Raw genomic sequence first — 16,737 nt, 5'->3', positions numbered from 1 at the left:
CTTAGCCATAGAATCCATCTCTTCTTTCATAGCAGCCATCCATTGATCTCGATCAGGTGAGGTAAGTGTTTCTTCATAAGTACCTGACTCATCTACATCTGACATAGCACACATAAGAATCCTTTCCTCAATTTCATTGAAATGACATCGAGAAACATTCTCATATTGGCTTTGTCGAACTAGTTGAGCCTCTGAATCAATGTCTAGGGGTTCACTCCCATCGAGCAGTGCGCTCCCACTATCCTCAGGAATACTCCCACTGATCTAAGGTGCTTCCTCTTGTAACTCATACAATTGGAAGTCCTTATCAACCTCACCAATTCTTGAAAACTCATTCTCAAGAAACTCTGCATCCCAAGACTTGAGCTCAGTCATTCCCCCACTAGCTAGGATGTTCACCATACATGACATATCCTTTGGAACCCTCAGGATACCTAATGAACACTTTTTTATTGACCCTTGGTCCAAGCTTATCATACTTGTGGGAGGAGCTATGAATAGATCCAGTTGATCCCCAAGGATGCAAGTGATCTAGACTCGAACTTCTACCAGTCCACAACTCATATGAGGTAGAGGATACGGACTTGTTTGGAACTTGGTTAAGGATACAGGCAATAGTTAACAATGCATCTCCCCAAAAACTATTCGGGAGATTTGCCTACACCATCATGGACCTAACCATTTCTAACAAAATCCGATTCCATCATTCTACAACACCATTTTGTTGTGGAGTACTCGAAATCATTAGGTATCAGACTATATCCTTTTCCTCACACAGACTTCTGAACTAATCAGACAGATATTCACGATCCCTATCGATCCAGAGAGTTTTAATCTTTCTCTTCATTTGATTCTCTGCCTCTGCCACAAAGCATTTGAAGTAATATAATGCTTCTGACCTGTGGAAAATCAAAGACACGTAATCGAAATATTAGTAATCATCTATAAATATAAGGAAATAAGTTGCACCATGACATGCCCTCACATTCATCGGCCATATATATTGGAGTTGTTGTGCAGGATTCAATACCACGCATTACAATAGAAAAAAATAAAATAAAATAAGAAACACAATATAAATATGTAGATCGGTCTCAAGCCTACCTCCACGGGGCGTGCAAGCTTCACTTTGAGAGAATAAAATACAACAATACAAGAGAAACTCACCACTCAACCCTTATATAAGAGTCTCTCAACAAGAAGTCTCAAAATCTTCATAAAAATTCTTTAAAATTTCTTTTGAAGTCTTTTTATACCTTCAGAACGTCACTAGCTATCCAATGTAATAAACAGCTCATCAATTAGAGCTATATAGGCTCTAAAATCTCTAAAATAGTGTTACACTAGGAATATCAAGTTTCAATCAGCCCCAGAACCATCTGTGGCCATCCGATCATGATCGACTCATACCAGAAACGTTCGATCGTGCACTACAGCCTCAGATCAAGACTGATCACATTTAGATTGAGTTTCAGTCATTTGATTACGATCACATGCGATCTGGACCATCGGATTGTGCACAAACATCTCTGGACCGTGTGTAGACCGCGTGATCGGTCCACACGGCCTCCATGGACTACCCAACACCCTGTGGTTCATGATGGACCATGACAGGGTGCTGGGCCTGGGTGCCTGTGCGCTCGCACTGGGCCACATGCTCCTGCATGCATGCACATCCACCCAACCTGGCTGCACCGCCGTCAGCCTTCATCGGCCTCTGCCACCTCATGGGCCGTGTCACCTGCTTCGGACCTTTTTTCGCACGTATCTTCACCTTCTAGACTTCGTTTAGTCTGTTCTTGAGCTCGTTGGACTCCGTTCATCATCCTGGACATCGTTGTGATCTCAGTATGGATCGAATCTCGAGACATCAAATCTCAACAATACACTAACTCCAATGGATGAGATGCTCGAGTAGCCTTACCAAAAAATTTTCTCTTGACTTTGCCGGCTAAGCAAGACTCACAAACAGTAAGTCTTACTTTGTTGAGATGTCTCAACAGATCTTTTCTAGCTAGCCTGGCCATTCTATCTTGACCTATATGGCCCAATCACTTATACCACATATCATAATCATCAATAACAGAAGAAGATGAAGAAATTAAAGTAAAGGAGGGATCCTTATTATAAACATCCAAACAAAGTTTAAAGAATCCATTCTCTAAGAAACTATATCCTAAAAATACATTCTAATCACAAATGTCAACACCATTATCATTGAAATTGAAAGACTATCCTAACCCTAAAAATACTACGATAGAAACTAGATTATATCAGATTCCTAGAGCGTACAAAACATCCTGTAGGAATAGGCCTCTATCATTCTTCATCTTGAGCTAGTACGATTCAACTCCAAAGATCTCCTCAGTAGTGCCATTTCCTAGCATGACACGCTATGTCCCCATAGGCATCCGGTGGCAATCCATGAATCCCTCTTTGTCGGCACTTAGGTGCCACGTATCTGTATCAACAATCCACTCCGGACGTAAGTATGCAACTAATGCATGTGAGCATACTAAAACACAAGGAGAGTTAGGAAAGGCAGTTACTTTATTCAGCTCAGGATAATCTCGAGCAAAGTGTCCTTTCCTCTTACAATTATATATAGCATTTGAGTTTGGATATATCTTTCTTTCTATGTGAGCCCCTCTTGGCCTTCTTGTTCTTTCATTTCTTGGGCATAGGGTTGTTAGCCTTTGATCCTTGCTTTCTGTATCTAAGCTTAAAGTGCTCACACTTTTCAACGTGAGCCACATAGGCTAACGTGTGGTTCACCTCAATACACTCTACCTCTAACTCCAAGTGACGTGAGATGTCCTCAAAAGCTTGACATTCTCACTATGTGTCATGAGGAGTTTCATTTGGGCCCACTCAGGGTCTGGCAAGGATCTAATCATCCTCAGCATCGTTGCTCATCAGTGAGGATAATTCCTACAGTCTGAAGGTCTCGAATGAGAGAACCCATCTCCCTAAGATGCTCAGCCATGCTGTGCTTTGGATCTTTGACATATTGCTGGAACTTCAGTTGCAAAGCATAAAGCTTTATAACAGATTTCTGTCCAAATGTGACCTTCAGTCTTTCCCACATTTCCTTCGCTATCTTGTAGGACTGGAACTAGCCCATGAGGTCATTTCGTATGCTCACAAGCATCACAAGGTGAGCATGACAGTCCCTCTTGATCCACTTATTATAGGCCTTCTGAGATGCAAGAAAAACATCATCCCCTTGAGTTGGGATCATGACAATATGCAGCATATCCCATAGTTTATCCGTCTGAAGGAGATATTGGACATGCATCTCTCAAGTAGCATAATTAGTATCATCTAATTTCTCAATTTTAATTACGTTAGTGATGACGGAACTAGAGGCCATGTCACTACAATTAAAGAGATGGAGGACAATCAGTGTACATGTTCAAAACAAATAACAATAAAATCAAAGTGCTAAATCAATGCATTTTGGGATCAACATATTCCTAGGCTTCAAAGTCATCATGCATTATACATAATCTCACAATTTAATTCCATTGTTCTTATGGAATAAATCCACACATCCCAAACAACACATATGGCTCACAAAGAACCCCAATGATACTAAATTAATTATAAATTTATATAAACAAATAATTATAATGTAGCACCAATTTATTGATATGTCAATTTAATTTCAAGCAAACTCAAATGTAAAAAATGTTTAGGAACATTATAACATGCCAGAAATAATACAGAATAATTCTAATCACATGAATTATATCAAAATAAATTTATGTACACATCATTAATTATAAATTATCAAAATAAAATTAAAAACTTATTCTAACTAAATTCGAAACCTAAAACTAATCATATAAGGTTATGGACCATAGTTCATGGAGCACTGAGCCCAAAAATTAGGTCCAATGGACCCACCACATGCCCACATGCGTGGTCCAAAGAACTGATCTAAAAATTAGTTAACAATTTTTATAAAATATTATTTATCTTAAAAAATTAGAATTAAATAATTAGGCTCATTGAAAATCTAACCAAACATGATCACCATGTTGGCACCGACGAGAAGACCTCCGCTCGCCTGTGGTGATGCCACAGCGTCGTCGGAAGAAACATGCACGCCCACAAATCACAATCATCAATTGGACGTCATTTGGAGGGACAGTGACGTAGCCATCGTGTGTAGCACGAGTGGGAAGAATAGTGCCATGCACTATTCCTCTTCTTCCTCCAACAGTCCGGTTTGTGCAGAAACTCATTCTGTCAATCAATTTCAAAAGTCTATAAGTTCCAATTTACTAAGCCAAATCGTGCATATGATATGTTGTTGGAAAGCTTATAAAATATACTTTCAATTGATAACAATATTACAGCATGAAAAAATTATTATACATATTAAAAAAATAGACTTAAAGTCTCAGGTTCATGCAGTATTCATCTTCTCAGTTTTGCAGAAACTCATTCTACGCTACCAACTTCGGGAGCCTATAAGTTTCAATCTATTAAAGCAAATTATGCATATAATATATCGTTGGAAAGCTTACAAAATATACTTTTAATTGATATAATATCACAGCGTGAAACAAATATTATACATATAAAAAATGGGCCTAAAGTCTTGGGTTCATGCAGTATTCATCTTCTCAATTTTGCAGAAACTCATTCTACGTGACCAACTTCGGGAGTCTATTAGTTCCAATCTACTAAGCCAAGCCATGCATATGATATGTCGTTGGAAAGCTTACGAAACATACTTTTAATTGATAACAATATCATAGTATGAAACAAACATTATATGCATAAAAAAATGGGCCTAAAATCTTCAATTCATCACAGATCCAGGCACAAAAATGAAATTTGTATTTGCAATTTCTCTTAAACGGCTCAACGGATGAGCCTGAGATTTTGCAGGAATGTAGATTACCATACAAGGAACAAATCCATCCAATCGGATCAACAAAATAAGAAACAAAATATATTTTAATATGGGCTGAACTTATCATGCATTATGGTTCAATTTTGGGTGGTTCTAACATGCCTGTGTGATCTTAAGTTGGAGAGCCATGACTAGGGTGCAAACAAGGTCATGGTTGCTCTAATACCAATGAAAAAATTTAGATAAGAATGCATACCTTGAGCGTAAGGAACTCGAAACATGCAAAAGCTGTTGGATTTGATCTTGTTTGATGACCCATTTGGCTCAACTACACGAATCACAGCTACTGTTGATCTTCAATAATAGGAAGAGGGATACCAAAGTCCTCTAATGGCATTCACACCTTAAATGCCCAAGATCCGAAGGGTGGTTGTCCTAGAGAGAATGTAGGAGAATATGAGTTATATTTTTTTGATCATATATGATTGATATACATCATATATTTATAGAAGTATGTACCACAAACTAACTCTCATACGATCTCTGTAGTTGAGAATTATTCGGGATCCTCAACCTCCACTTAGGATAAAACTAAGTTGAGAGTTATCTGGAGTCCTCAACCTCCACCTAGGATAAAATTAAGTTGAGAGTTATCTGGAATTATGAACTTCCACTTAGGATAAGATTGAGTTGAGAGATATCTTGAATCCCATGTAGATGTATTGCTGTTCTATACTAAGGTTAATAGTTTCACTACTGTGAAGTTGGAGAAAACAACAAAGGCAGTTTTATGGTGGGCACATGTACAAAAGAAGAGAAGATGGAGCAAGAGTAAAAGTGCTCCAAAGTAAAAGAAATTCATCATTTTAAGGATCCATTTCTATCAAGTGATGTCGAAGCTGACATATTAAAGAAAAAATTTTCTAAATCTGAGACAAGATTGGAATTAGCCTATGAGAGAGTATATGGAGGACTCTCACATATTGTCTCTACGATTTAAAGTAAAATGAAGAAGGGATGCAATAGAAGAGGCAATATAAAGTTTGAGATTCGAGCTGACCCATTTCAAACAAGTGCTATCACAAAATTCATATATTTTTCTCTCTCTCTCTCTCTCTTCTTTTTAAGAGTGCTTAACTCTCTAGTTGAGCTTTATAACTTTTCTCATGTTTTCTTTTTCTTTTTCTTTTGCCTTCTTTCCTAAATGCTTTCTACAATTGTTCTCATCCAAACATTAATCCTTCATTTTTTTTTTTTCAATCAAGACTCAAAATCTTGTATACCTGAATAAGTTCCTTATTAATTAATCAGATTTGCAGATGGAATTAGTAAAAGATAATTTGAAAGGGAAACAAAGTTGTGTCCCTCGTAGAATACCAAGGGGAACGGAAGGAAGTGCACCTTTATAAGAGGGGGTTCAGGTTAGGTTCCATGGTGCTTGGACCATGTGTGGTAACTGCAGATCCCCCGCCGGCGTCCATCTTGAGGCCATCCTTTGGCTGTCTTCCACCAGCAATGGTGCATGTCCCCACACCTTCGCTGCCATCTGCCACCGGTCATGTGGCGCCAAGTCCCGGAGGGAAAGGGAGTTCATTACCCTGGCCATGAAATAGTGAAACTTCTCACCTAGTTGTTTCAACAATACATTGCAGCATTTTAGGTGGAATTCTGATGTTTGGAGGCATTTATAGTGTTTTATGAGGAAAGATTATGGAAATTATGGATTAAAAACCAAATGCCTTCAACGGATATGGCAATACCTGCAACTACTAGTTCTCAAAATATGATCGAACTACTTATGATTTAAGAATGCCTGGTTGGAATGCATCAAAAATAATTCATTAGCACATCTGCAGCAATCATATAACAACTATTATCAATACAATCAATGGCCAGAGTTTCCTTAGAACAAGACAACAGAATGAGATCAGAACCCCAACATCCAAGAATATTCAAAAATATATGTCAAGCTACACTGAATCACTAATATTCATCAGAAAGGTGGAAGCGAAGGTGCAAAACAAAATCTTCCACGCAATCAAGATATGGATCGTCAAACCGAATAACAAATCATCAATTAAAAAAATAAAATACAGAAGAAACTACACAGCCTCAAATAACATTACACAAGCATTCATACCCAAAACCTAACCAGAAGAGTGGTTCTTTCTTCCATTTGATCCATGATCCTCTATAGTAAAAAGGTGCCCTTCTGAAAGCTCTCGAGCAAATTCATGTACAGAGGAAACTGGCAATTATATATCTACCTTCTTCTCCATGACAGCTGCTCCCTCCTGTCTGATAGCACCTGTTGGACTCCCCACTTCTCCCTTAGCAGCCTGGCCTTCTACTTTCAGTTGTGAATCTACTTCTCCCTTAACCATCCGGATGATTTCCACATTTTGTTTTGAATCCACTTCTTCTCCCCTAGCAGTTTGAACTCCTGCTTTTGGTTTTAAATCAACTTCCTCTTCCTTAGCAGTCTGAACTTCTGTTTTCAATTTCGAATCCACTGCCTCTGCCTTTTCAGTCTGGAGTTCTTCTGCTTTTGCTTTTGGATCCACTGCCTCTGCCTTCTCAGTCTGGAGTTCTTCTGCTTTCGCTTTTGGATCCACTGCCTCTACCTTTTTAGTCTGAAGTTCTTCTGCTTTTGACTTTGAATCCACTGCCTCTGCCCTTTCATTCTGGAGTTCTTCTGCTTTTGATTTTGAAACTACTGTCTCTTCCTTTGAAGCATGGATTTCTGCTTCCAATTTTGAATCCACTGCCTCTTTATGGACTTCTGCTTTCAATTTTGAATCAACTGCTTCTTCGCTTGCAGCCTGTATTTCTTCTTTTTTGTTCAATTCTGTATCCACTGCTTCTTCCTCTGCAGTCTGGATTTCTTTGGCCTTCTGTTTTGAATCCAATCTTTCTCTCATATCGTTCTGGACTTCTGCTTTCAATTTTGAATCCACAACATCTCCCTTAGCAGCCTGGACTTCTTCAACATTCAATTTTGAATCCGCTGGCTTCTCATGTGCTTCGAAAGCTGCAACACAAGAAGTAACAGAGGCTTTTTCTGGAAATTTATTTGGGTTTGAGATGTCAGCAACCAGATTTTTGGGTTTAGATTCTTCAGTAGCTTGAACAGAGGCTTGTTCTAGGGTGGTGCTTGGGTTTGAAACATCAGCAACCACAGTCCTGAGTTTGGATTCTTCAGTAGATTGAACTTCGGTCTTGGGCTGAACTGCTGAAGAATCAGATGTTCTTTCAGTAGTGGGATTAAGATTTGAGATATCAGTAGCTATAATTTCTGGTTTAGATTCTTCTGTGTATTGTACTTCTGCCTTGGACTGAACTGCTTCTTCCTTTGCTTCCACCAGTTTCAGTGGTGGTGTAACAGCCTCTGTCATGAAAGTCTTCCCAGTATCAGAGGGTCCACTGCTCTCTTCCTTCTGCATTGACGGCAACTTTAATCAGTATACTTCCAATTCACTTGGAGTTCCTTGTAATATTTAAGTTGATGTGAAAATATTATATAATCAGTATGCCTTATCAACATTCTCTTCTCATTAGACCTCCATACATTGTCATAGTCTACATTTTTCTTTTTCTTTTTTTTTTGGAAAATTGTCTACATTTGTACTCCCTCATATTCGCAGCTCGTTGGTTTAAACCTCAATTAATATCTAAGATTAGTGTCTTATTATATAAATTTGAGGTTTCATTTTCGGGGCCCCAGGCATAGCACTGGGATGAAATCACTCCACTAAAGCTAAACTACCATGATAGTGTAAGCCAAAGTTGAACAGCGAAAGGCATCATGAAAAAAGGAACCTCAGATTTTGTGCAAGTGCTAGAGTTGTATATAAGTATTATAAGTTTAATCACTTATCACAGGGATTATAATACAACAAAGGTACCTCCATGAGGAACAGATCTTTAAATAACAACACATACACAAAAGAAGGTGGGGCTGCCCCACAAAGGAGACTGGATTCTTCCCAGCTGTTGTGACAGCAAAAAGGCAACAAAGAAGAGCTGGACCCCGAAAATGCATCAATTCCCAAGAGCATGCACAACAAAGGCAAAGAGAAGTCATACGAGAAAAAGAAAAAGGCACCATTATGTCCCACAAAGCTAAAGCTGGATACTTCTTTTATAAAACACATAATCACTACTAACAAGGGCCCAAATATTTTACTACAACAGGTCATCTTATGATGCACCATGGTATCATCATTGTGTTCGAGTAAACATCTATAGCCCAACATCCTTCTACACAAGGGTGTATGTCAAACTCTTCATTGCCACTAAATAGTGTTTCGGAAAAAAAGGGAATAAGAGTGTGCTTGAATGCACTACAAAAATATGATACTTTATAATTTTACTTGTTCTTTGAAATTACAAGTCATGATTTTATAATGCTAGATATTTCATTTCACAATAAAATTTATAATTATCTTAAAATAGTGAAATTCTACTTTGAGTATGATTTTTCAAATTCATGTTTTACTCTCCTTAAGTATTTTACACTTTTTTATTTTCAACATTATTTTTAACAACCAAACATCTTTTTTTAAAATTATTAACTCATTTAATAATTTCAAATATTGGATAAGAACCGTATAATGATTTTGAATTCAACTCATGGCTTTTCATTTCTCCAAAAAAAAAAAAAGTCTTTTCTTTCCTCCAATTGTGGGAGGCATAATGCTTTACCAAAAAAAAAAAAAAGAAGTGGAACGCCTAATATGATACATACATGGTGATTGTTACGCAGTAGCTAGTAAATTTTCAATGTCACATTATTTAATCATTTTCTGTTGGCTAGCAGCCAAAGAGTTCTTTTTTTTTTTTTTTTTTTTGTCAGTTTTCAGTTTTTGATGCCCAGAGCAGCATATAATTTTCTTTATTTTTTATTACTGAGTAGCAGCTAGCATTCCATGGATGCCCTCTTAAAGAACACCTAGATAATCTATTACAAAGTGCAAGAGTTTCTACATGCTTTTTTTTTTTTTTTTTACTCACGTAAGTAGAAAAGCATGATTGGAAGAAGTTCCAAAAATCTCAAATAAGTTCCAATCACATGCTGCCACACTGGATCGCAGTGAAGGATGCTAAAAAGCAAACAACTGTCATATTATAAAAGAAATCTAACATGGCACACATCTCAAAGTGTACAGAGCATACCATGATGCCATCCAATAGCATCCAGAGCGAGGTGTACTATTCTAGCATCCAATTAAATCCATATACTGAATCCGGATACGTACTTATAAATCTTGTTAGATTTGGGTATTCGGTCAACCACCAAGGTAAGTTATTCATATCTATTTATGTCACTAGATAGTCATTTGATGTCTGTTGTGATGTTTCATATTTTATTCATTATCTTTTTAAAAAATAAATCTTTTTTCTCTGACAAAAATGAAAAATGAATATACTTTATTTTCTTCTTTATGATATTTTCAGAACTTTAATGTTAGAAATATTAAAATATTAATATTTTCTATCTATTTCTTATTTACATATAAATTTTTACAAGCTCTTAAAAATAGATAATTCATATTTTTTTTATATATGCTGCAATTAAAGAGTAATAGTAATACTTAAAGAGTAATAATAATAATTTTGTATTATATATTTTTTACTTTAAATATTTTTTTCATATTAATATTTTTAATACAAACCTGACCAGAATAGTGACCTGGATCTTTGATTAGTTCGGTCTCATTAAATAACTCTCTTAGAACCTTAGTTACCTGTATGCTATGTACAATCTGGATTCTATTCTAGTCTTTATAATTATATGATTAATTTTAGTTTTTATTGTTGAATTGTGCTAAAAATCCGATTTATATCGGAAAAATATCCAACTTTATCCATATTTGGATGGAAAATATAAAAATAACTAATATTGGACTCCTATACGTGTCCATTTAAATATCCAATTCATATCCAATATACATTTATAACAAATATAAATACTAATTTAAGTATATCTTCAATATCATACCGATATACCAGTATCCAGTCCATATCCCATCCGTTTTCGGCCGTCAAATGTTAATAATTTTCCCGGTGTTCCCCAATTCTCCAAACTCTAAATACATATCAGGAGGAAAAAACCACCAGATTTACAACCATCAGATACTAATCAGACGGTAACAATGTGAAGAAAGGGCAGAGAATATTTTCTAATATAGACAAAAAAAAAAAAAATCGAAAGAGTACCTCTTTAAACAAGAGGCCGAGGGATCTCCTGCGGTTCTCCTCCGGCGGCCCTTTCTCTATCTCCTGGCCGCCACTTGCGGCCGCCTTCGCCTCCTCTTTCCTCTCCTCTACGGACGCTTCTTTGGCCTTGGAACCGGCCGCCACCGCTAAGGGCTCCTCCAGCGGCCGAGGGGCCTCGAACTCCGCCTTGAGGTTCGCCGGCTTGGTCGCGCACCCTCCCATCGCTCTCTCTCTCTTTCCCTCAGAGTGGAATAGAAGCAAAAAAGACGGATATAACAAAAAGGTGGGAAATGGAGAAGGGATCGCGGGAAATGAGGAAGGAATTTATAAAGGCGCGAGAGAGAGGCGGTCGCGGTCCCACATTTGTTCTGCATTGCGATGACCGGAGGGAAGCATTGCGATGTCCCCAAAACGCTCGTCTATTTTTTTATGACACCTGCTTTTGGAAACACCCACACGACCACCCTCTCGATGGTTGGTCGGAATTTTTTATTTTTTAAAGGGGTGGGGCGTGGCTCATAAATCAACGGTTGGTGAAATAGAAACGGGCACGATCTGAGGGCCCACACGAACGGCGTAAGCGAGAGGATCCAAAGCTCCAGACCGTCCTGCTTGCACCTTGGGGGTCCGTTCCGCTTTGGGGACCGCCGTTTGTTTTGTTGTTTCTTTTCATCCTTACATAGAAATTCTGATAGTTTTTTTTGTGAGTTAATTATCTAAAAAAAGTTTTATAATTTTTAAAAATTTTTAATGAAAATATAATTTTTTAAATTTTTTCAAATCAAATATATATACCATCTAATTTGTTATAATATTGACCTACCGTCAAGCGATATTGAAGTTCGCCATTAAAATACCGACACATTATGCATGTCGTCAACCTGCTAACTGATATGTCATGTTATATAGATGACGTGTCATCGTCATTAAGCATGAGAGAATGGCATAAAAATTTGGGACAGAAAAGAGATAGAGAGATAAAGATGGTTTTCAGGAGAAGGCTTTAAGAGGCGGACAGGAAGGGGAGACAATTGAGGGAGCCGAAGAAGATACCCCCACTAGCATAGTCGACGAGGGACCCGAACCTGAAACTACAACCGATAATAAAGAGGCCAGACATGAAGCCTTGGTGGAGGCAAGAGGGCAAGACATGAATCCGTAGTCGATGGCGAGGGGGCCGTAGAGCGGACCAGAGAAGCAGGGGAGGGGCTGGAGGGGGACTAAGGAAAATGTGATGGAGCCTTTGAAGGAGGTAACAGAGGAGCAGGTGAGCTTGAAAGGGAGGAGGAGAAGAGTAGTAGAGAATGGGGTGGTCGGGTTGGCGCCGACAGCGATGCCCAAAATGGAGCGGAAGGTGGTGGTCTCCTTGAAGTGGTGGACTTTGGAGGAATCGGAGCACGCTAGGGCTAAGTCGGGATGGACATAGTAGGAGTGGCCAAGACTCTCATCGTCAGGTGCCTCCGATGTCATCGTGGTGGAGACGTGACGTTGGCCGCGGAAGGCTAAGTTGTCACGGCAAACCAGAAGGTCAACTTCACGAAGCCATTACCCATAGGAGAATCGAGGAAAGAGAAGAATCTGGATCTAGGAGGGTAAAATAGAAAGAGCATGAGAGAACTTGGACACCTTCAACCCTTCTCCTGAAAACCTCTTCAGGCATTCTTCTGAAAGCCTCTATTTCCATCTCCATCTCCATCTCTCTGTCTCCTTTCTATCTCAAAATTTCATGCCATTTTTTCATGTTTAACGATGTAGATATCACGTCATCCATATAACGTAATACAACAGTTAGCAGCTTAACATTGTGCATGACACGTCATCATCCTAACGACAAACTTCAACATCGATTGACCATAGGCCAACATTACAATAAATTGGATAACATACATATTTGATTAAAAAAATTAAAAGATTATGTTAAAACTAAAAATTCTCAAAAAATATAGAATTTTTAAAAAAATTAACCCTTTGTTTTTTTTTTGAGGGGAGGGGGGGGGGGGGGGCATGAAGACCCAAAAATAAATAAATAAATAAAATAAATTAGAAACGGAATAAGAGATTGGATTTCATACAGCAAGAAATTGGCAAATGAGAAATTATGGGTGACAGAAAGACTAGCCAATCAATATCCGCTGGTTAATTAGTCTGTCTCAATAATGAGAGGTCTGCTTATTTTTTCTGAATTTATTCTGATAACTTTAGGCTAGTTGGAAAAAAAAAAAATTCCGTGTACAGGGCTGACAAGTTTATTCCTCTTTCTGATGCTCTTATGGTGCACATAAAAAAATTATGCCAGTATCGTAGATTAAAGTATGTAATGCGCATTAAGCTGGTGATGGTGCAAGCAAGTTGACAGGACTCTTAATGAGCTTTATAGATGCCATGCAGATGATGTTGGCCAGCCAAAAGAAATTGTGCCCATTAAAATTTGATCAAGTCCTAGGAAGTGGTCACAAAAAGTAATTACAATATGGTTTGCTAGTACCGTATATAAATATATTCAAAGCAACATCCAATATTTTAGATTTCAGGGCAGAAGTAGGGAATTAGTATATTAAATAATATTACAATAATGTTGTCTAATGTTATTTAGTGGACATTGCATTGTTTTCTTTTTTACAGATGATTAGAATAGGAAAAATTTGACAATGCATCGGCAAAGTCTCAAAGGACAAATAGTTCTTTACCAAAAAAAAAAAAAAAAGGACAAATAGTTCATTTTAGCATAGCACAGTTGCATTAAGATTATATTATTGGCAAGTAATTAAAAGCTATGCATAAAAAACTTATTGGATTAGATATTGAATTTAGTTATCTGTATATGAAAATAAGTCATTTTTACTGAGGCTTGATTCAAATATATCAATTATACATGCAAGTACCGAATGTAATTGGTTACCAAATAATAGTACTTATTATATTTTTAAAATGAGAAAGAACATGAGATCACATGAGTTATAAATGAAGCAAGGCTGGCAGCCACTACATTAGGGGGCTTGGCCGAATAATGATGGAAGCACATATGACGCACTATGATTAAGTGCATCAAGATGGCCCACTACCATGCCCTGGCTTGCATAAGGAAATACTAGTGGCTCTTCACCCCTCATGGTCTTGCACCCTGCCAAACAATTCAACTCAATGAGAGTGATACAGTTGGAAGATTATGAAGAACATATCACATAATAAACAAAATATGTGTAAGAATTATTGGGAACCCAATGGAGATGCCATGTTGGCTCAAAAAGTTGGTGCTTAATATATGGATCACACTGTTAATATTGGTGTATGCCCATCAACCATTATAAGTGGGTCACAATTATCAGTTCTACAGAATGCCTAATTGCTATTTTGTTCAATAACATAATTTGTAAAAAAAATACAATTCTAGAATCACCATACATTTGTGCCACCAAAGTAGGATGTCAGCATACATAAAATTCACATTCAATTTCTAAAAAAATTGTGTAGGAACTCAATTTCATATTCAATTATCATTTTATAGCAATCAGAACTTTGACATCCACGCATGGTAAGAAGATCTATATCATAGTTTCAGCTCAAAACTGAAGTTAACTTTGTAAATCAAAGGCAGGGTTCTAATCAAAGGTTTACATATGAATTACAGAATTACACGAAATTTGTTTATGCAAATGATAATAATACTTGGTACTTTTAGCTATGTTGCGGTCAATTCCCTCGTCGCCTGGTCGTCGGGAGCGAGCGCCTGCAAAAGAAGTCCGCACTGACCGGAGGTGTCTCCGACGGAGACCCTCCGACGGTCAAGTCAGGGAGGAGACTAGGCAACAGTAGAAAAAAATCAAGGAGCTCAGCGAGAGAGAGAGAGAGAGCTAGAGAGGAAGAGTTCAGAGGTTTCGAAAAAGAACCTCCTCCAGCACTGTTGCCTTTCCCGTTTTATAGTAGAGCGCGGCGTGATGCCGTCATTAATGGCGCAGACAATGGGAGAGTTGTCAAATCGCCGAAGACTGTCAGAGTCGCCGTGAGGCTGTCAAGTCGCCGTGGGGCTGTCAAATCACTAGGGTTGACCCATGCCTTAGGTGGGACAATTCCCAAGGCAGCTACTCCACACGCCTTTGTCAGGGTGGCGGCCCACAGTAGTCATACGGCATTCGGGGGAACCGACCGACTGTACGTCGGTGTCTGGTTGAGAAATGTCGGATGGAATCCCAGGGACCCTCCGGCGGATAGTCGGGGGCGTTGTGGGAGTCGGATATCGGGCTTCACAGTTCAGCCAGTAGGGAACGGAGAGGGTTTGCCCGACCGGAGGTCGGGCGGCGTCGGCAGTCTTCGGTTGGTGCGGTCGGTAGAGTCGGATGCCGTCAGGCGGGCCCGACGGTGAGTCGGCGTGAGAGGGACCGGCCGGCATATCCCAACAGTTGTCCCTCCCACTCCTGAGTCGGACGGTGCGCTGGCCAGCATCCTTGCGTGGGCGACGGTGTCGGGCGAAAGGAATGCATATCCGTTGCATTAAGTCCTGACCCTAACGACCATACCGTTGGTTGGTCCTATGTCAGGCATCTTATGAGTGTCAGACGTCCCATCCCGTCAGCGTCAGGCATCTCGTCCTGTCAGTATCGAACATCCCGTCCCATCGGTATCGGACGTCCCGTCCTGTCGGTGTCAGACGTCTCGTCGAGAATGGAAACCGCCGTTTCCGCCGTCTCTTCGGGAACGCGAAATGCCATGGCCTTTCCACCGCATGGCAGGTGGCCATTGGGCCGGGTCCGCTCAAGCGGATGGAGGTGACGTGGCCCGATCTGAGGGCAGGTGCGTCGAACCGTCGGGCCGAAGGAGGGGCCCAGATGTCGCCACGTGTCACGATCTGGGAAATCCTCGCTGGTCGTGCCTTCATCTCGGCCGTCGGCGGGTGCTATATATACAGGGTCGCCTGCATCCAGATTTTTACTTTTCAAACTTACTATCGAAACTCTGGTTGAGCGGTTCCTTGCCTCAGGTAACCGTCTCCATTTTTTTCCCTCAGGAAATCTTTTTCTCTAGGAGCCTTCACCGTTGTCCTTCTTCCTTGCTTCCTCGTGGTCCTCTTCCTTCTTCTTCTTATTCTCTAACTTCTGTTCCGATGTAATGGCTAGAACATCTCCACGAGGAGGTCGGTCGGGGAACCCGACTGACGATTCCCGATCGACCCCGGAGGTGGAGGTCTCTTCACTTTTAGAGCCGAACATTGATCGGCTTCGGGAGCAGTACTGCATCCCGGAGTAGTTTCAGCTGTTCGCCCCTGAAGCCAATGGTTGGGTTAACAACCCACCTGAGGGCCAGGTGACCTTCTACGTCGAGGACCTCTGGGCCAGTCTTCGCTTCTCGGTTTTGGAGTTCGTCCGGAACGTGCTGGACTACTACGGGCTATATCCGACGCAACTTGCACCAAACTCGGTCCAGCTAGTAGTCAGCTTCGCCCTGTTGTGTCGGCTTTTGCCGACCGACCCTCGAATTTCACTCTTTCGAGCCTTTTTTGTTCTTCGACCTCACCCTAAAGTCTGAGGGTGGTGGTATTTCAATCCTCGGAAGGGTCTCTCCTTTATCATCGATCTTCCATCGTCGATTCATGGATGGAAGAACCAGTTCTTCTTCGTCTCCTCTTCCGTTCCTTGGAGGTTCCCTACCCATTGGGG

At 39.7% G+C, this 16,737-nt stretch overlaps 1 protein-coding gene and 1 long non-coding RNA gene across 2 annotated transcripts; both read right to left on the bottom strand.

Annotated features, from left to right (window-relative positions):
• Positions 1-4,014: 4,014 nt before the first annotated feature.
• LOC140854771 (uncharacterized) lies at positions 4,015-6,460 on the bottom strand. The gene is made up of 3 exons (XR_012137918.1): positions 6,269-6,460; positions 5,124-5,302; positions 4,015-4,251 (listed from the first exon to the last, which is right to left on the bottom strand). It is a non-coding gene; the product is annotated as an uncharacterized lncRNA (long non-coding RNA).
• A 278-nt stretch (positions 6,461-6,738) lies between these two features.
• Positions 6,739-11,394, bottom strand: LOC105038346 (uncharacterized). Its single transcript, XM_010914126.4, has 2 exons — positions 11,087-11,394; positions 6,739-8,304 (listed from the first exon to the last, which is right to left on the bottom strand). The coding sequence occupies exons 1-2, from the start codon at positions 11,306-11,308 to the stop codon at positions 7,123-7,125; spliced, it is 1,404 nt and encodes a 467-aa protein (XP_010912428.1). The 5' UTR covers positions 11,309-11,394; the 3' UTR covers positions 6,739-7,122.
• Positions 11,395-16,737: the final 5,343 nt, after the last annotated feature.

This window comes from Elaeis guineensis, chromosome 1 (genome assembly GCF_000442705.2).
Source record: "Elaeis guineensis isolate ETL-2024a chromosome 1, EG11, whole genome shotgun sequence".
Lineage (NCBI taxonomy): Eukaryota > Viridiplantae > Streptophyta > Magnoliopsida > Arecales > Arecaceae > Elaeis > Elaeis guineensis.
The sequence above is the reverse complement of the archived record's forward strand: the minus strand, read 5'-3'. Positions and strand labels throughout refer to the sequence as shown.

Excerpts from the sequence above, each read along its gene's own strand:
- LOC105038346 (XM_010914126.4), bottom strand. The coding sequence starts at position 11,308 with ATGGGAGGGTGCGCGACCAAGCCGGCGAACCTCAAGGCGGAGTTCGAG. Across the intron at positions 8,305-11,086 it reads TCGGCCTCTTGTTTAAAGAG|AAGGAAGAGAGCAGTGGACC; the intron begins GTACTCTTTCGA and ends CCGTCAATGCAG.